The sequence below is a fragment of the Tinamus guttatus genome, unplaced genomic scaffold (assembly GCF_059628265.1).
Source record: "Tinamus guttatus ecotype Peru unplaced genomic scaffold, ASM5962826v1 Tinamus_guttatus_pri_ptg001602l, whole genome shotgun sequence".
NCBI classification, from domain to species: Eukaryota; Metazoa; Chordata; class Aves; order Tinamiformes; family Tinamidae; genus Tinamus; species Tinamus guttatus.
Window position 1 is genome coordinate 1255256 of NW_028290136.1, and position 21216 is coordinate 1276471.

The 21216-nt window shown below is 38.9% G+C and overlaps 1 protein-coding gene across 1 annotated transcript in view; it reads right to left on the reverse strand.

Moving 5' to 3' along the window:
* Positions 1-21216, reverse strand: part of ROBO2 (roundabout guidance receptor 2) — a 415201-nt gene that overhangs the window by 45013 nt on the left and 348972 nt on the right. Inside the window, exons 16-19 of the mRNA XM_088539329.1 lie at positions 20014-20185; positions 14349-14531; positions 4343-4385; positions 2584-2711 (exon numbers count right to left, since the gene is read on the reverse strand). Coding sequence (XP_088395455.1) covers positions 2584-2711; positions 4343-4385; positions 14349-14531; positions 20014-20185 — 526 coding nt within the window. The remainder of the gene's footprint in view (positions 1-2583; positions 2712-4342; positions 4386-14348; positions 14532-20013; positions 20186-21216) is intronic.

A 21216-nucleotide genomic window follows, 5' to 3' on the forward strand; every position in this document is an offset into this window, starting at 1 on the left:
AGTAAACATTAGTAAATTACTCATCTCTCTGAAGTAATCAGATATACATCTATCCTTTAGAGTACATCTCAGTTAAATGAAAAGGTGTCACCTCTGCACAGTCATTTTTTTAACAAAGGGCTAGATGTTTGCACATAGTTGAACGGAAAGCTACAGCACTTCCCACCAGCCAAGAATTCTCAGTCTGCTTTGCTAATAAACTGAAATTCACTAGACATATTGGGAATTTTCAACAGAATCACAGATAAGTATTTTTAGCTCATGAGATGTATACACTAAGCACTCAAAGAGCTATGAAAATGCCCTTTTACAATGTGCCATAATCATGTAGTAAAAATAAGTGAGATTTTACCAACATACTAGAAAACCTCTGTATATTTTAGATCAGACGAGCATCTTTTTTTTTTTTTTTTTTCCGCCTTTTTCCTGCAAGTCTCTCCAAAACCTATCTTGTTTTGTAGCTCTTGCAATAATTCAAACAGCTCTGAAGGGATTTTCTGAGGGACTCCTCCTTGTTGCTTTGGAATCACAGTACAACTTCGGGGTATTACGTGTCCGCAAACTTAGCCAGTGCTTCCCACCCATAGTCTTGTTCTCAAGTGTCTTGCCAGGATATAATGTGGATGTTGCTTTTGAAAGGCAGTGTGAAAATTGCCCTCCTCAGTTTCTGTGCCAGAGTGATTGATGGTTTACTGATCATAACGTTCTTACAGACTTTTTGCATCATTTCAGATATTATACCAATAAAAGTCTCAAGTTCAGCCTTTATAGTTCATTCATACTAGACAGAGAGACAGCAGCAGTATCTAAAATGGAACTGTTAAAATAGATAGTGGCAAGTTCCAAAACAGCCACAATACAAGTGCAAGCTTGACTGTAAAGATTATAGGTGGAATTCAGCTGAAATTCCAAATATAGATGTTGCATCTCTTGAATGAATACTGGACCTATGCCTCACCCACAGAGAAGCCAAAAGCTTTAAACTATGCTTCCAGTTCAAACTGTAAGTCTTATACGGGAGTCTTATAGAGTCAAATGCTAAAATAAAATGTTAATTTATCTGTATTATGTGAGCTCATGAAAAGATGGAAAAGTACTAAAGAGTCATATTCTCAAGATATTTACAGCAAAGAAGCTGGCAGACATTCAACTGCCTTCTAAATATTATCAAAAGATTTGTTTACTTTACAATAACATTTTTGCAAGACAGGAGCTTTAAACCATTTTCATAGAATCATAGAATCATAGAATGCTTAGGGTTGGAAGGGACCTCTAGAGATCATCTAGTCCAACCCCCCTGCATACGCAGGGACACCTAAAGCACGTGGCACAGGACTGCATCCAAGCGGGTTTGGAAGATCTCCAGAGAAGGAGACTCCACAACCTCTCTGGGCAGCCTGTTCCAGTGCTCTGTCACCCTCACTGTTAAGAAATTTTTCCTTAAGTTCCTATGGAATTTTTGATGTTTCAGTTTCCGGCCATTTCCTCTAGTCCTATCAGTGGCCACCAGTGAAAAGAGACCATCCCCGTCCTCTGCACTCCCTCCCTTGAGGTATTTATATACACTGATTAGATCCCCTCTCAGCCTTCTCTTCTCCAGGCTGAACAGGCCCAGCTCCCTCAGCCTCTCCTCATAGGGCAGATGTTCCAGGCCCCTGATCATCCTTGTAGCCCTGCGCTGGACTCTCTCCAGCAGCTCCACATCCCTCTTGTACTGTGGAGCCCAGAACTGGACACAGTACTCCAGATGTGGCCTCACCAGGGCTGAGTAGAGGGGCAGGATCACCTCCCTCGACCTGCTGGAGACGCTCTTCTTAATGCAGCCCAGGATCCCATTGGCCTTCTTGGCCACGAGGGCACACTGCTGCCTCATGGTCAATATATCATGGAAAATATATCTAAAGTGTTTTAAAACAATTTGAAGTTAGTAAAGCCAGAGGGAAGAAGTTTTGCATGGAATGCATAACCAAAGAGTAGGATTTTGATACAGTTCAAAATTAAAATCTTTTTACATTTAATCATTTGATGCTTTTATTGATTTTTTTGCATTTAAATGTATTTTTCATATATAAAATTGTTCTGATTTTTGTTTCCTTACTTATGTCTTAAACATATACTTTTATGTTAAGAAGTTTCCCTGTGAACGTCACTCTGGGGCATTACTTGTACTATAGCATAACAAAAACCAAGAACGTAACAGAAAGCTTTGAATATTACTTTGATTTTTTAAAACTCCCATTTGAGTAGAACATTTGAAAGTAATCTCTTTAAAGATTAATCACCCTAGTTAGAAAACATTACCTCCCCTCACCAAAGGGTCTCTCTCAATTCAACTGTGAAAAAAAACCCTAAAATATCTAAATCATTCCTTTTCTCTGCTCTTCCCTCCAAAAAGAAGAAAAGTTTATGAAGCTCTTTGAGACCTTCTTTATGCATTATGGTTGAGACTGAGGACAGTTCTTAACAGACTGGCCTGGACTTTATTCGATAAAAAAATAAAAATATTAAACACTTTTTATCACAGATGCTAAGTAACAGAAGCCTATTATCCACTATATGGTGTCCTAATGAAATAAAACCCACCTCCACGACCAAAATTTCCAAGGTCATTGGGTCCGCTAGTGCTGTTGTTTACTGGCAGACTTGTGGCAGGCCAAGAGTCTGCAAGCCAAGGATAACTGGGGTCACTTGCATTCAACAGACCTGGTCGACTGAAGCAGAATAAAAAAAAAGATATACATACAAATATATACGTGTAAATATGTATATATATTTTAAAATATTTATTTATTAAACAGTAAAATATGTATGAGACAACATGGACACAAGTGCAACTGAATAGACCACATCACTTTTCTCCCACCACCATGTGAAGCAAACGGTTTAGGAGAGTTCAATGTATTTCAAATTAAAATTGTGTAGGCTTTGATGATTTAAAGACCTTGAGCAGTTAATTAAGGGTATGTACAAATCATCTTTGTCAGTAGAACTGGGACCAGGCATCAGTCGTGATTCTGCCGGAATCCCAATGAACTCCGTTGTCTGTGTGAAACAGGAGGTAGGCAGTACCATCGTGGGATCCCAAACCAGGGCTGCATGATAAATTGCCACCTCAAGGGAGCAATCACTCAAACTGATTGCTCTGTATCAGCCATTTCCAGGACTTTGGGCTACTATTTCTTTCCTCCCTTGCATCCCAAATGCACCTCTGTCATCCACAGGCTGGTAACTCTTCCTCTGAGCACTCTTGTATGGTTTAGAGGCAAACAGGTTTGAGTAGGATTAATGGAAAGTCCACAGCTATCTTTATCTGTGACTACCACATGCTTTCATATTCTGGTGGCGTCAGAGCGGGAGAGCAGGCTTAAACAGCAAGTACGCTGGAAGAAACAGTAAGCGTGGCCCGTAAGGCACTGCGTGTCTCTCACCCCGGGATAAGCAGTGTGAAATTTGGCAAGGCATTGGGATTGTTCATATTTGTGCTAAACAAGGAAAACAAATCACTTCATGCAAAAAAAAACAAAACAAAACAAAACAAACAAAAAAAAACCCAAGCAAACAAAAACCCTCTGCCCAAGCTCTGGAGTTCGGAAGCACTCATGAAGTTGGAGCAACATCTATAATGACTACATTTCATTTCTGCTAGACCCCGGGCGGGCCTGATACTATGCCTAAAAGAAACATAGAGGTTTCTATGGAAACGGCAATAAGAAGACCCAGCAGCCTTCTTGCCACATCCACTAGCTCCCATTAGGCCTAATCTCTTTTTGCTAAAATATTGATTAAATGGGAGATTGGAAGTTATTGCCAGAGCCTAATTACAATCTCCTTATTGGCAAAGGGAAAATAGATGAGGATATATGGGTCTGTTATCAGCTTTTATCAATTTCAATTGAGTAGCCAAAGTTGTGGAATTCAGTCCTATCAATCTCTAACCTATTCATCATCCATGAATCATTTATTTTGTGATCGATTATGTGTAATTGTTCACTCACAGCAATTTAGTGGGAGCCAATAAGGAGCCTTAAACAACAGCAACTTCATTTGCTAATGTCTAATTAATGCAATAAACATCTTAGTAACAAATGAACACATTCCTTGTGATATTTACTACTAATTTCTTCCAGGGCATCTGGGAGATATGAAACATCTGGACTTGATTCCTCCAAAGTGCAGAGCAGATAGATCATTAAACCTGGTGGTAGGCTATTTAACTCCTTCTAGAATTGTCAATCTTATAAATGATCATTTATTACCAAAGAGCATCACCTATAGAATTTTCCAGACTCCTAATTTTAGAAACACACATGATGGAAACAGACCTCTTTACAATGAAACATACCTTCCATTGCTCATTAGTCCTCCATCTCCTCTTTGGAAAGTGACTGTATTTTGGTTGGAAAAAAAAACAAAACAAACGTACATACACACACACACACACATATAAGACAGGGAAAAATCCATTAGTGTTAATTATAAATAACAATTCAAATTTCTTCATGTCCAACACTGGAGGCCTCTTGGCATCATCATGTAATGAAGTACAGAAATTATCAAAAACGATCAAACTCACTTAGGATTACAATCTGTTTGGGATTTCACTGCACATTATTAACTAACATCAATTTGCTCCACAGCTTGCAAGGCGAACTGGCAGCATGGGTAAAGAGCCCTGCATTTCCCACAGGCCCCTTCGTATGACTTTGTGGTATAAGACCGTGCCCTGTGACGGGATGGTTTTCTTGGCCTGCTCCTGCTTCTGTCCATAATGGCATTGCTCCAGCGAGTTAAAAGCATCACGCCATAATGCAGTAGGATAATGTCACCCCACAAATACACAGTCTCCCAGGACAAATACAGAGAGGTGGCAGCTCTATCAGAGCTTAAGGGTGCCAAAAAACCCCATAAAGTTACTCTGTTTCAGTAAAGGTCCAGTAGAAGAAAGAGCACGCACACATAAACACACCCACATCAGTGCCGGAGAGAAGAAGAAAGTGTTTTGTGTCTTGCCATCCGGGATGCCAAGGATATGTTCAGAGGCATACAAATCTTTTCATGGCTCCATTAAGGAGTATTTGACAAAAAAAAAAAAAAAAAAAAAAAAAAAAAAAAAAAAAAGTCTGTCTCTTAATTATATTAACAGGATTACATTTCAGGGCAATATAGGTAAAGCTAATGGGATACTAATTGACAACGCTTGATGCTCCTTTTTGAATCATGAGCAAGTATTTTGTAAAAAAGACAAAAAACTACTGTGTTTCTCAGTGGCAATATTCCATTATTTATTGTCAAGAGCAGATAAGGCAGAGGAGTAGATTATTTCTATATCCTAGACACCTGCATCCTTAAAGATGTCTGAGAAGATGCGGGTTAGAATTGCACAGAGGAACAGAAGAGCCTGGGAACAGGCCCCCATTTGGGATTTTTTTTTACCTGTCTGACATAGACATCCCTTTTAATATTTTACACCTACCAGACTATTTGCAAGGTTTTCCTAACATTACTTCAAGCTACACTAAATCAGGATTAGGCTTTGCGTAATATATGGTCATTTTAAGCAGATAAAAGTACTACATCTGAAGGAAATACTGTGATATTTTAAAAATATCAAAGACATAAACCCACGGGCAAAATACTTCTGATACTTCATAGTGCACTTGCAACTTTATCAGTTTCTAGGGTAATTCTTATCATACACATAAAAAATACGGGACAAAACTGCCCTTTGGAAGCCCTGCTAGAAGACTGCTTGGGTTGGTTGATTAATTACCCATCACCACAAAACAGGCTAATATCAATATCAGAAAATCACTGTTGCCAGGTATCATATCAAAATATTTAAAACTGAATTAGGAAGAGATGTAATCAAGCCAATTTATGAAAAGGAAATCAAATGCAAGTATGGGAAGTATTAAATTCAAGCCTGTTTTAAAAAACAAGACATATTAAAAACATTGCAGCTAATTGCATCACCCTCTGCTTAAAAGTGAATAATCTGAGGTGGTGTAGACATCACGTGGTAAAAGCAGTGAGTACTGACTTGCTATGTTTCCAAATATGCTGCACCAAAGTACATTAGCACTTTAATATAGATACTGTTTTCTTTCTCCTCCTCCCCTTCTCATTTTATACTCCATTTCTATAACTTCCTGCATTTGTCAAAACAACAGCTGATCCTTCCAGAAATAAGTAAAACCAAAACCAGATATGTATTCAGTAACAAATCTTAAAAATAAAGTTTTACTATTCCAAGGGAATTCCTGTACAACATATTTTCTGAAAACTTCCTGGGATTAATGGCTTTGTTTAGGCTACAGACTACCAGAAATAATTTTAAAGTAATATTGTCACCACTCACATAGTATGTACAAGTGTGTGAGATTTTAACTATGCGAAATGGAAAACAAAATCAATATTTATGGTCTCCAAAGCATTTGTATCCCTAATGTACCTTTATAAAGCAAAGCTAAAATAGAGGAGCTAGTGTGAGGCTGCAACCACAACACCTGCCAGACGTGTTTTATTTTCTGTGCAGTGAAGTATGGAAAAAACTTTAGGACATGCTGTGAGATACCTATCTATAGCTATGGAGCCATAGTTATTGCAGATTGGCTGTGGCACATCATCTGGTTGTGAAGAGACAGGTATCACAGCATCTACTCTCTTTACTGCTACCTGTGTATACTGGTGGTGGTAAACCATTTCCTGCTTCTTTCTATAAATATTTTTTTCTCCCAGTATAAACCATGTATTTTAGGGAAAAAAAAAAGTTCAGCTTAGCACTGAATTCGAAAAAGACTATCAAAAAGAAACTAGCTTTGCTGCTATATTGCTCTTTTTTTTCTGGACAAGACTGTATCTGGTTTACATAATAAGTATGAGATTGAGAAAGAATACAGGTTCTTCCTCTTTCTCATCGATCCTGTACCACAGTGCAAGGATGGTTATAATCTTCGTAAGAAAAGAAACAAGGAAATATTGTACGTGTTGTTCTTGTTGAAAAAGGCTCTGGTCTACCAACTAAGCTAATCAAAATCCCTTTGGAAGAGTGAAGATGTCATTCGGATATCGCAGAAAAAAATAATCAAATTCCTGATACCTCCTGTAAAAGGGGTACCTGAAGGTGGAGATAGAAGGTGCCGTTCTTTTAACATCAATATTGTGAAAGGAAAGATAGCCAACGACAGAAGATATGGCCAGGCTGCCAACATAAGCACTGGGTTTATCATTCCTGCCGTACGTTTTGTCAGCATTTTTGCCTGCAGTTTGATTTCTGCAATTACGAAGCAAGCCTAACGGCCTGAATAGGAGCATACTTAATGCAATGCAGACATGTAGATGTCACTGTAAAAATAAAACACACAGACAGCTGGCTTTATTCAGCCTGCCTCCACTTCAAAAAGATGCAGAGTAATTTCAAGGGGCAATGTAAGAGGAGGAAGGGAAGGATGTCCGTCTCCCTGACCCACCCATCTCCCTCGTTTTTTATCACTGAGGAAGCAAAAAAAGCTCTTTCAGCATTCTCTGTATCCGATACGTGTTCTCAGAAAGGCTGAAGACCAGCAGGGATGAGATTGGTTTTCAAAAGATGAAAAAAATAACCTCTGTATAAAGACATTTTCAAGGAATACTTCAAGCACTGTGAAAATGCAGACTATAAGGCAAAGTGCATTTTAAATGTATAAATATTTAAGGAAATTATATTTTATATATTTGTATGAAAAACAGCACATGCTAAAGATCTTTTTACATGCTTTTCTTTTTTAAATATATAAGGATGTACCCATACTATTTACTAATATTATCTGACAAGGTTAAACTTAATCTTCATGCCTGCTATAACTGGAAAAATACAAATGTATAGTAAGTTGACATTCTGAGGCAAGAAAGCTTTAGAAAGCTTTCTGTGCGCCTATCTCCAGTAGGCCACATTTTCCCAGCACAAATGAAAACTTTAATGTTGCCAGCCAAGCCTCATTCCTTTTTCTGATAAGCCATTCCTCAAATATGAATGTAGATTAATCCTCTTTTAATAAGAATTAACTCAGAAGAGATAATCAGCATATAAAAATTCCATCAAACTTCTGCCTGCCTTTGGAATCTGTCAAATAATTTATCCTCATTTAACAGTTTTAGGAGTTGTGCATAAAATGTGTTGCATTCCATAATTCTTTCTCTATCTATTTTTAATTTGTTTTTATTTACTCAGTTTCATGAAATCTTTAATCCCAAGGAGCACTAGTCTCTCAATAAGCTTCCCTACTCATAAATGAAAATACATATTTACTTTCCTTGCATGGCTGATGGCCTAGACACTCTTGAAAACACCTAAGTATTCAAGTGAGTGGTTACTGGCAGACCATGAGCTTGATGGCACAGGAATGATAAGCAGATAAATGATACTCTTCTTACTTCTATAAATGGATTCTGTGCATTTCAGTATGAAAACTGAAAGCTGAAAAGAGAATTACAACCTCCAGTGCTAAATAAACAAATGTTGTTCTGCCATTGCAATGGATGGGAAGGAAACAATTCCTATGTTATACTGCAAGCGGTCAGATATCTGTGTTGCAGCAGCTTCCTCTTTTTGTACCACGTGGAAACCCATAAAAGCACTTGCATGTATGTGGGCAACCAGAACTAGGGTTGACCGCTGCAGTGATCCTAGCTGGAAGACCCCTGCAGCCTGCAGAGCGAGGCACCCTCGGGACAGCCACCCTGAGCAGGCACCCTCAGGACAGCCATGAGCAGGCCCACGCCACGCCGTGCAGCGTGGCACAACAGCCTGGCCTGTGGGCCCACGTTGTGCTGCACCAGCCCCTTGGCCCCTTAGCAGCTAATTTTAACGAAGGAGCCTGAAGGTAGCTCCCGCTTGGCATTACACCACCTGCAAGTCCTTGTCTTTATCTGACAGCTTCTCCTCATTTCACAGCAGAGATGATGAATAGTTTTGTGTTAAGGAAATCATGTAAGAACCCAAAAGGTAAAAATGGAGTAACCATTTCCAGGGACAGGATCCATCAGGCAGGCTGTGCCCTCACTCTCCAGTGAGCACCTGTGCAGTGCTGCACATTTTGAGGTTTCCAGCACTTGAAGGGATCCACTTCACAACACTATACTAATCCTCCTCATTTTTTTTAGTGTTATCTGTAATATATGGCATTTAAAGTGATATTTTACAGAGCCTGAGTGCCTTTCTTCCTGGGATCATAACCAATGACCAAAAAGACCACTCTCTGTATCACAGAACTGATCACTCAAAAAAGAATAACACATGGAGTCAGTTTCTCTGTGCAATATTTGTTTTTTGCTGAAAATGTGTCATGTTCCCCAAAATGTACAATCTTGTACACTTGCAGAACATGGCACTACTATTGACCGGGTAAGTGAGACACTCATCTAACTAAAATAGTTGAAAACCATGCTTTCTGCAGCACTATAACTACCCAGATTCAACGCCTAATGATGAGTCATGATGGGGAAAGGAAAAGTGGAAGAAAAGCAATGCATGTACTAACAGCTTAGTACCTACTAGAGTCAGTTCAACTGTGAATATGTAAAAGATATAGCTATGATTTTGAATGTCACGTTTTCTTTGTGAGCATCTGAACTATCAATCAGTGCTTATGAAAATATTCACAAATACAGAAAGCTTAATAAATTTTAACTCAGCAAATTACTCTTCCCTGGCACAAATCTTTACCAACAGCACGTTTGCTGTTTGTTCTTCTTTTCTGCGGAATGTTATCATAGCTTAGTCATAAAGCAGAAATTATGCCACTTAGGTGTCTTATCACAGAATAAAAATAGCAAGTAGTCCTAGCCACTTAGGTGTCTAATCACAAGATACATAACAAATAGCCCCAGTAAAGACTTAATGCATGACCCATAATCTGAAATTGATCAGGTAGAATGTTTTTAAGCAACTAAAAAATAACTGCAGAATCCATAGCTTTAAACAGATATTTGTAGAGTTCTAATTTCTACATGTATGCAAACAGAACTGAAAAAAACTCCCAAATCCATCTCACAAATAACTGAAAAAAATGTTATTTAGGTTTTTATTCAGCGAGAACTGTTTCTAAAACAGAGTGACTATGTAAATATTCCATAAATACATTCAATCAAATTAGTGATACACTTAAATTTGCACATCATGTTTTTTTTTTTTTTCCAAAGGAAGAATTTAAAGCACATTTTTGAACAAAAGGTGTGCACCTTCTAAAATGTCTGATGATTGGGATAAATTCATCTCTGTTATAACTTTACTGACAGCTATCTCTGACGAGATTCTGAAAGCTACATAACACTGTCTAAATATTTAGATCTGCAACTAATGTAGTGTTTGTGAATCATAACAATGAAGGGGAAACATACAGTTTTGAATATCATCAAATCTCCACAAGCATGGATGTGTTTATCTAAATGAGATCACCAATCAAAAATTCGAATACTAGAGAACTAAAAACGTATCTTAGAGAACTTTGGGAATGAAAATAAAAGCATGGACTATGTTCTTTCAAAATTTTTACAAGTCATGATTTTTTGAGACACTGTAATTTGGTAGACTTAACTACTGTATGACATAGATTCTCAGCCACCTCCAGAAATGATCATTGACCAGGGAATAGAGTGTCATATTGCTATGGTTCCCAAAAATCCATGAAATGTTGAAGCTCTTGTACAAAACGTGAACTTTTGGCAGTGCCTCTGACATATCCTAGCTGCCCAGCATGCGTGGAAAAACTGCACTGAATCATGCACATTCCCTGTGGCTCCAACTCAACCCGGTGTTGTGCCAATGTCAGCCACAAAAAAAATGGAAAAAACTTACCACACTACAGCAACAGGCGGCTGACAGTGGCACTGTCATAGGAACCAAATGCAAAGCCTTATTATTCCATTTTGGGAAAATTTGTATGGTGTGTCCCAAAGCAAAGCAAGTGCAGCTTTTAGACCGAGATGTGTTGTGCCACAGCTAAGTCTGACTTGAACAAACATGCCAAGAACCCAGAACGAGCAATTCATGAGCCCCCGAAATCCCTCCATGAGAGCAGTTCTCCGCAGCACTCTCACAGGCCCCTCGGGCAGACAATGCCACCTTCACTCAACGTCCTCAACCGTCAGCTGCTCTTTTCTGCCAAGCTAAAATGTGCAAGCTGCGGCTGAAAATAAGACAGCTGGAAAGCAGCTAGTTGAGCATGGGAACTGGTTCCACTACGCAATAGGAGGATTGGCTTCCACCATATGGATGTCAGAGGGGACAGAAGAGACAGCCTTGGCAAGTGGAATTGAGAGGACACTCTACGCACCCAAAATACTACATAATCCTCCTGGAAAACGCTGAAATTTATCACTTGGTTATAGTGTAACACTGAGGTATAACTATTTTTTAAGTTTTTCACTCTCAAGCTTAGATATGAGAACTGAAGCTCATTATTTGTATTAATTATTACTACTAATTGTATACACTATTTCTCTTGGCTACCCATATGTTGACTAGGCTGCTTGCAACCTGCTGCTCAAGCCATACTTGTTTATTCTTCACATATCTTTAATCATGCTTACGATAATGGTGTGCCGTATGCTATGTTTGTTAAAGAAACGACAATTAGGAAATTAGCTTTGAAATGGAGAGACAGAATAAAAGTAAATAGTTCAAATTAAAAATACTGTAAAGGGAATGTGTGCATAGCTTAATCGCTGGATTGAGTGAAGAGCTGGATACCTGGAAGTAAGGCAGATGTATACACAGCTAACAGCTTAAGTAAGGGCAAGTTCTACTTCTCTAATTAGCAGATCTTCTGAAATAATTATGATACTTTCTTGGAGCCTCAAGATGAAAATTTGACCATATGCAGCTGATGCTTGTTCATGTTATGTTAGTTCAAGCATTTTGTCCTGCAAATTACTTTCAAAACTGCACTGTTTTGAAGAGTTAGATGAGTATGCAGAAGTATGCAGAATTACAATGACAGAGGAGCTAAGGATGGCAGATTGCACTTTCCCTTGATACCACTATGAGAATTCATGCTACATTACTGTCACAGATAGGTAGGAGTGGTATTTCTCCTTTCATTTGGTTTTAATTCTGCATACCTCACATGTTTATAAACACTTAGGTAGCTCATGTTTGCAACGATGCACTGGTGACGTAACAGACAGACTAATGGACAGTACCTGCAGGGGTGAAGGTGAAGGACTGAACTGCAAAACAAGAAAGCACATTGTGAGTTACAGACCCTGACAACAAGCGCTAATTGCAGGGCAGGAGTTTCCTCTGGAATTCTCTCAGTTACGGCTTCATATCATACGCAGGACGTAACATTTGAGCTTTAAGTACTAACCAGCCAGCAGCCAATGAGAAATGACAGTTGGAAAGGTGAGCAGTGAATTATGACAGTCACAGCTGAGGACATGCTCTTCTCCAAACTGTAAACATAAGGATGAATCCTGAAACACAATCTCTTACAAACTTTCTTTGCAGAAAGCATTCATTATTTTGTAATTGTGATAATGGAAAATCTGTCATGATCCAATGTTCACACTACAAGTAGATGCAGCAGACATATGAGAAGTAATGAGTTGCAGGAGACACACTGTTTATAATGACCATTTACAACAACTATTATTACCATTTACAGTGATATATTTTAATGTGTTAAAGACTTTGCTCTCAAAGTTAAAAAAAATAGCTAAGCCAACTCACATACAGGACTAATAATTCTGCTTGTTAAAAAAAAAAAAAAAGAGGGGGGGAAGTGTAATCTTAGTTTGTATCCAATGCATATGACAGTGTTTGAAGAGGAATACTAGCCTAACTCTTAATATAAAGAATCTGGGTATCATATAAGCACTTGTGGAGGTACATGTGATATACATATTAGTTTCTTGATTAATACCACCTCTCGGAGTAAAAGTTGTCACTGCTGTTAAAGGAAATAAAAAAATACCTCATCAAAAAGCAGAACCTATGAATGATATAAGCTACATGGTCACTCAAGTTGATGCTCCACAGTGAACTGTGTCAATTTAAAAGCCTGTTGCCTTTGGAAAGTTTATCATCTTCTCCATTCTTCCAGCGTGCTGGCTTGAGGTCTGATTTCACTAAGCTGTCAGAAAACTAATACAGCAGGGGAGAGACCAGGATTAAAAAACCAAGAACAACAACAAAATGCCTCTAAAGCTGTGAATTGTTTTCTTCAGGGTTAGTGAACACAATGAGGCCATTGAGAGGTCTGATGGTGGCTAAAGCCAGGGTTAGGAAGAGGCAGGTCTGTGTGGATTAGAACAGGGAATGACTGTTGGGTTTTGGCCATAGAAAGATTAATTAGAGATGCTCAATAACATGGGGAAAACTGTGACTTCTTGTTCATGTGGTAATTTGCAAAGCAGCAGAATATTGGTATGACATAGACTGATACAGTGCCAAAAGCAAACATACTGAAAACTCAAATGTGCAAATCTTGCTCAAACAGAAAATGCTTTCTCTTATTAAATGTATTGTACAATAAGAACTACATGAGAAACTGTCCCAATGTTTGAAGAAGAGGTTTTTCATGTTTAAATTACGTTTTAGAGCATCCCATTTCTTTGGTAATGCTATACTCATCTGCCTGCTTAAATATCCGTTAAGATTCCTGAAGCACAGAAAAAACACAGAACAGAAAGTTTTGGAGAGTGAGGAAGAAAAATTTTCATATAGTGGATGCACTTGCTTTTCCAACTGTGGTTTTCTAAACCTAATTTGGAGCACCCTGCTTTATGTAAAAAGGCATTGCCCTGTAAGGCAGTTTCATCTCCAAGACAAAGCTTCCTACGGCTCTATTACTGGTAAACTTGACCACCCCTCTTTAGCTAATGCATCATTTTCTCCTCCAGTTTCATGTAGGGAGTTGGTGGCTAAGTATCTCAGTTTGTTTCCCATCTATGTGGTTCAAAAAATCTGGAAATGCATAGGAATGAAAAAGAAGATTAAATACTCTTTCTAACTTTTCATGTAAGGATTTAGTCTCACACACTCCTGCGCTCAAGCTGGACCACTAACAGAGTGCCTTCCAAGCAAGGAATCAGAGGTACAGTTAACCCTCTTCGTACTTTTTTTAATGCTAAATGTGTGGGAAATGTAAAAATAAAGACTGTCTTATGACAATGATGAAATGTGGTTCAGAGCAATGCATTTAAAGCTTCTCATAGGCTGGAGTTTTCACAGCATACACTTAAAACAAGCATACGCAATTCACCCAGTCCACCTCTGTCGTAAGGTCATCGTGGTTTTGGGTTCAACAGCAGCTGCGCTCTTCGTGAGAGAACCTGATGAGATGGCGATAAATAGTGACTGTTCTTACCCGCGTAATTGCTAAGCCCCTTCCTCTTCTTTCTGCGCCAGTAGAGCCAGATGCTGAAGCCCATCAGAATGACCCAACAGGCCCCGCCGATGCCAGCTATAAAGGCAGGCTGTTTGACAACATCGGTGATTTGCTCAGTTATGCTGTTGTTATTCTCGGTGATGACAACTTCATTACGACCTCCTGTACAAAAGAAAGCCAACAGAACATATTTATTATGGACGCTGCAATGCAACTAGGTACTGCAAATGAAAATTAAAAAGCTGTTATGTGCCTCTAAAGAATTATCCACACCGGGGCAGCTTTATACAGTACTAATGCTCACCGGAAAAGCCATGTTTCTAGTAAGGGAACCCATAAACCATTGCAATTTTGGAAATACATATTTGAAAAGAGAGCTCTATAGCACTGTCCTCACTAACCTAGTAGATCACAATCCAAAGTCTTTTAACAATATACCAATGTATTTTTTTCATAATTATGGGCAGCATAGCATGAACTTCATAACTTCATAAATTTAATAGGCTGCATGCAATGAACCTGAAGCACAGAACTTCAATAAATATATCAAGTAACTAATAAGTTTTTCTCTAATAAGAACATCTTAGTGTCTAGCTTGAAAACAAATGCTTATAAAAACTGTGGACAAAAATTCGGGAAATATAAAGCATACAGAGCCAGAATAGAAAAGTTTTTAGTTCAAACCTCCCCTGTCAACACCCTAGTTGGTTTTAAAGTTGGGAAATGCGGAACATCTCTATATGTATACGTTCTACATGTGCAATGTGATTCTATATACATTTCACATAAACTATCTCTATCTACACTTTTAGAAGTGGTGAAGGAATTAGCCATCATTTTGGGCAAAAAGGATTTATTTAGCTCAATTTTCAAAGCGTAGATGCTTTATTATCAGATGCCTGTATAAACGTAGAAGAGAGATTTCAAGCCGCAGGAGTAGCTTGTTTTCTGAGGAGAAAACCCACAATTCTCAGTTCGAACAGCATATCACACATGGAGTAACAGAAGATATATATGGGAATAAAGCACTGAAAAGGTCATTTGGAGAAAATTGTTTAAAATATTGTAGAATAACACCCTACTGTGAAAATGTATGTATTCCTCTTCTATATTTCAGCAATGGTTAAATCTACTAGTCACTTATTGAAACTAAACTGCCGCTGTGTCAGCATGCTGGCTCCGCTCTAAAGCAAACAAACAAGGTCATTTGCTAAAGCAGATACAGGAGAGAAAAGCCGGATGCTATCCATTTTATTTCCAGGAAGGGCTCTCTGCAGCAGACCAACAGCCTAGATCAAGTGGTGAATAAGAACCAAGGCCGAAGGTTTCGCTGATGGCACCTTGGCTGGCAGACGTTGGATTGTGCCTGTCACGGCAGTGCCCCGGTGCAGGGGCAGCTCTGCGCCCTCCATGGTGCTCGGAGCTGGATCAAGTAACTCTGGAAGAAACGCAGTGCAGTGCATTGCATTGCTATAACACTGTTAATGATCTCTGAGATTTTATTAAGCTTTCCCTCTTTCATCACCATGTCAATATTTAGCAATGATGACCGTCTGCTGTTGCAAACAAACTGCTGAAGCTGTGTGAGAGCTTGGCGTGGGTTCAGCAGCGCTGTTCCACCAGCAAGGCAGCCCTCCCGCACAGCGAGCCGTTCCCACAGAGCAGCCCTCACTGCCTGCTCACGCACAGAAACGCAGCGTAAAGACCTTGCCCCGCACTGCTCTATACTGGGTCCTGCTGGTGAGCTTTGCTGGCATCAAGGGCAGGTAGTTGCTGCAGCCCTCTCCAACCAAAGCACTCCTATTTCCTCCTGCCAGCAAAAGCCCAAAAGTTTCCACCCTGACGTAGTACGAGAGATTAAAAACCCAGTGAGCAAGGAAAAGAGGGGAGGCAGCGGTGGCTCCTTTGCAGGATTTGCCCTTTCCTCGTTGCCCATAGAAACAATCTATAGGTGCAACCCAGTGCAAAAGGAGGAGGTGCTGAGGGCAAAACTTAATAGAAAGAGGCACTCTGTAGCATGCTCTTCTAAGCACACAATTGATTTTCTAATAGAAATCAGCATGGGAGTTCATGTAGCTCTAATTGGCATTAACTTTCAGTTAATTTCTGCGCCCTTTGGAGGCCAGGTAACAGCAGCAGGAAGGTGAGCAAGCAGGTCATGTCCACCCCGCGTCGGTGGCGTGGAGAAGAGCCGTGGAGAGGAGCGGGGAAGAAGTGCTCTGGGTACGTCAGCTTGAGCAGCGGATCCTCCCGCTTTCAATAAAAGAATGACTGCCTTCTGCTAAAGGCTGCAAAATGTTCTGCTGCTGAAGATCCTGGCTTTATTTTGAGGTCAAAAACTGGTCGTCTTTCAACGGAGGGTGTGGGAACAAATGGCAGAGAGCCCGGAGAGAGGTTTCAGTGGACTTTATAATCTCCCAAGGGCTCTTCTGGGGGAAGGTGCAATCTGTCTCCAAATTACCTTCTAAAGTTAGCAGTCTGGTGTTTGCTCTACCCTCCCAGTGCCTAGTAATTACACGTGCAAAAGTAATAATTCATTTAAATGTCACAGTAACATATGCTTTGTGAATTCAGGGGCTGAGAAAAAATGGATACACCATGAATGTTACCCACTGATGTTGAGTAAAATTAATACAAACATAGGAGTTTGGGCAAACAAATGACACTAGTTTTATATTTCTTTAGATAACATTTAATCAGAAGTGGTATATATGTCATCCAAGGTACCAGGGTACTATTTCATATAGTGCAGGTGTTTCTGTAACAATGCTGTCAGTTCAACTAATTAGAACACAGACAAGGGATGTGTGTGACCTGCAACGCTCCATTGTTCCTGAAGACAAAAACATAATGAAATATAATGTCTTCCTCCCATTGGAGAGTAATGAAGAACAAAACTAATTTGTCGGACTAAAAATTAATTAGACACATCAGATTCAATTGTACCTATTACTGTGAAAGTTTGCAGCTGTTCCTCATATTATTATGCCAATGATGGAATGTGAGCAGGAAGAGGCCAACTAATCAAGAGAAATAACAGAAATATTGCTAGCTTCAATTTTGTTTCCGGCATTCCATATCGATAGTGATCAGAAAAATCTTAGTCTTGACTCTCTTTGATCCGTCTACGCAATTTTTTAACATCCTGCTTAAAGTACTCTGGTAAGAGCCACACAATTCCCAACTAACGAAATAATAGACTTTCTATCACTCAACAGTCTCCTGCCTTCTGCTTCCTGGACTTGTATTAGCTTGTTATCTAGACCTGATCCTGGAACTCAGTAGATGACGAACATCAGCCATTTGCAGAACAACTCCCTAGAACAACGTCTCCTCTGTCGTTAGAAGAAAGGAGGTGTTTCTCTTCCACCCTGGTCTCTGCATTCTGTGACAACGAAAGCCACACTGGTTAGCAATAAGCCTCGGTTGTTCTTCCTCACCGTCCTGCTCTCTCCAGGCTTAAGCATTCCTGCAGTTGTTCATTCTCTTTGCAAGCTGTGAAATAGTACAGCGAGGCACTGGGCCAGGTGGGATGCCATTATGGAACAACCACTTGATGTTTACCCATTCATGATTATGTGACAAGGTTTGTTCACTACCCAATTTTTAAACCTCATAATTATATTTTAATTACATAACAATTATATTTTCTGGCTTTGTAATTTTGATTCTTAGTCAAACATCAAGTGTTACCAACTCAAATTTTCAGAAATTGTATCACCTGAACTCTGTTGCCTTTACCAACCAGAGGAAATAGCCAGCAATTCTGGCTCAGAAGCAATAGAAAGCTGGAATGTACAGAAAAGGCAGATATAGACCATACAAGTAGTAACCACATCCAGCTTTGTGTTCCCAGAAGGGAAAAAAAGAAATGAGAACAGAAACTCAAGCCAAACAGAAGAGACTCTATTAATTACTTTCATGTAAAGGACTGTAAATGTGCAGAGATGCTATCAGACAGACTTGTTGAGACAGACGTTCTGGGATCATTAAAGGAACAAATAAATATCACTCTGAGTTTAACAGGGCAAAAATAAGTTTCTAAATGCCAAATAGCTTTTTTTTTTTAAGTTTATTTGTTAAATTTGCATCTTAGCATCCCTTTCCTCCTTCATGTAATAATACAGATCTCTACAGACTCAATTCCTGATTATGTCAGCCAGTTTTTGTAAGCAAACAGATAGGATGGAGGGCTATATCCAGATTAGGGGCTGAGCATTCTGGCAATCATCCAGCAAAGCACTTTAGTGCAAGTTTAACTCACAACAAGTTAAGTGACACGAGACTACTCACACACTTATATTGAAACACGCTTAAGTGCTTTGCTGGAACAAGACCAGTGCATTTAGCTTCTAGTTGGATGGACTCCTTTCAGCAGTACTCTGGGAAGTTGAATAACCCTGATCAAAGTGAATGCAAAGACAGACTAATATCACATCATAAGTTATTTACACAAAGGCCCAAAACCCAGGTCTTTAGAGGACAGGTTCCCTTCATTTTCCAAAATCAATCTATTGCTTTCAGTTCTAGAAGACTTTTTTTCCCCCTCTTTTCTTTGGAGTTTTTGTGATTGCCTCTTTATAAAACCAACGTTGTCTTCAGCTCTGCCCTTGCATTTCCCTCTCCAGTAACAATATGTCCAGAGTTGGCATGTCCCTAGTTCTGCTACAAGGGGGAAATACATAGGAATACCTAGGTATCATGACACATGGAGATCTTAAACATCATTAAACACATAAGCTATGCCTAGGGTCCAGCCTTCTGCAAAAGCCTATCCATAACAGAATGGTTCATGTCTGAGACATTTTGTTCATAATGTTTTCTAGAAAAGAAAACATTTAATAGCAAAAAAATACCCACAAACCAGCAATAAAAATATATAATCAAGCTGTAATTAAAGGCATAATTAAATTTGATCATACAGAAAAATGTAACAGAATTCCAGTATTAGGCACACTGAAGAGGTGCTACTACGCACACCTCCTTTCAGTTTTGCTAAATAGGGTTACTTTTTTTCCTACGCCCGCCCTTCCCATATTGTTTCTGCATTCATAATTTATACTTGGAAAGAATTTCAGTAGAAACAGAATCTATGCTTCCCTCAGGTCAGGAAATTAATCCAGTATGGAAACCACTAATAAGAGGCAGTCCTTTCAAAGCAAGAGATGATAATACCACCTTTGCTCTCTATTTGGAATAGAAGTCACTTATTCTTTGATAGTGGAGAAACACCGACTTCTAATGTTCATAAAATCAGCTGTAAATAGAGCCTTAGGCACCAACGGTGTAAGTAAAGCAATATTACAGTCTTTTTAACAGGCAGAAAACGGAGCTCTAGTTGCTAGTTCCATAAATCTGTCAAACTGCAGAAGTGGTAAATTCATTAGAAAGAATTAAATTAGTTTCACTTGATAAGCCGATTTCTAATATGTCTCAGGGAGAAAAGGAATTATTTCACTGTGTTCTGTGAGAGTTCTGCACACACAGAAGATAATGATATCAGCAGGATGTTAAAAGCTCACTACCTCAATCCAAATTGCACCTTGTCTTTTGCTCCACAGATTTTTATGCTTCCAGACGTGGTTTAAGAAAGCATTTCTGAGTGTCTAAGCAAGCAAAACAAAGTAACAGAATAGTCACTTACCAATTATTATGGGTTGTGGCTCACTTTTTACTCCCACGCCTGCGCTGGTGCTTGCGGCGACTTCCACACGGTACTGAATACCTGGGTACAGGCCACCTATTACTACAGAGCGAATGGCTGCGTCTACCGTTTTGTTGACATGAAATCGCGTCTCATTACCTAGGCACCAGATCTGGGACAAAAGTTGATGGGTTAAAAATGTGAAATTCTTCATACTCAGGAACAACAGTGCATAGATATGACATATCAGGGTGCTGCATGACAGTCACTTATTTTGGACTTGCCTAGGTACCCACCTGCTTTCTGCTATCATTGTTATCATTGTTTAAGTTGTTCAGAGATTTAGATTTCAGTTCCTGACTCATTTATTCAACAAACACAAAATTCTCTTTTATCTGAATCAACATTTTGTGATGAGAATGGTGTATCATTCCAGTTTGTTTTTATTTCTCTCTCCTACATTTTTCTGAGATGTTTCAGAACTAAGCTGCTTTAAGGATTCTTCTTCAGTTAATGTTATCTGCATATGGTGCTTTTGTATTATTAAAGAAGGCATTTAGTACCACTCTATGCATGGAAATAAATGCATAAGGGTATCATATGTACACTATGTAAGTCTAATAGCAGAAGAAAGTATTGGTGGAACTACAATCAGCAACCAACTGATGTGTCTTTTCAACAATAATGTCCTCATTATCCTTATTTTTGATCCTGCTCAGAGTTTTATCACATCCAATCTTTTCTCTGTGAGCCACAGAAGGAGATTTTGGAGGACAAAAGAAACTTTGACTCACCTAACCACAAGTAGATCTTATTTGCAGACCAGAAATAGGAGGAGAGACTATTGCAATTCATTCTTACACTTAGGCTCTGTAATTCCACCTATGTCAAATTTTAAGGTACCAAAACCACACAGTAGATCTCAGTCTTGAGTATGTTATAAAGATTTAAGTGCTGTTATTGCATATGAGGAAAGACACCTTCCAGACATGTGAATTTCAAAATACAGGAATATTACAGAGTTTAACTATACGTGAAAGATATGTGGGTTATGGAATTATTTTTATTCTTCGTTTTCAAAATCAGATTAATGATTTTGAAATTACTGGATGTTCACCTTCTTTTTAAAATCAAATAGCATATTTAAGTATAAAAACTCTTCAAGCTCATCTCTGAAAACCTTGGTTTCTACTAAGCATGTAC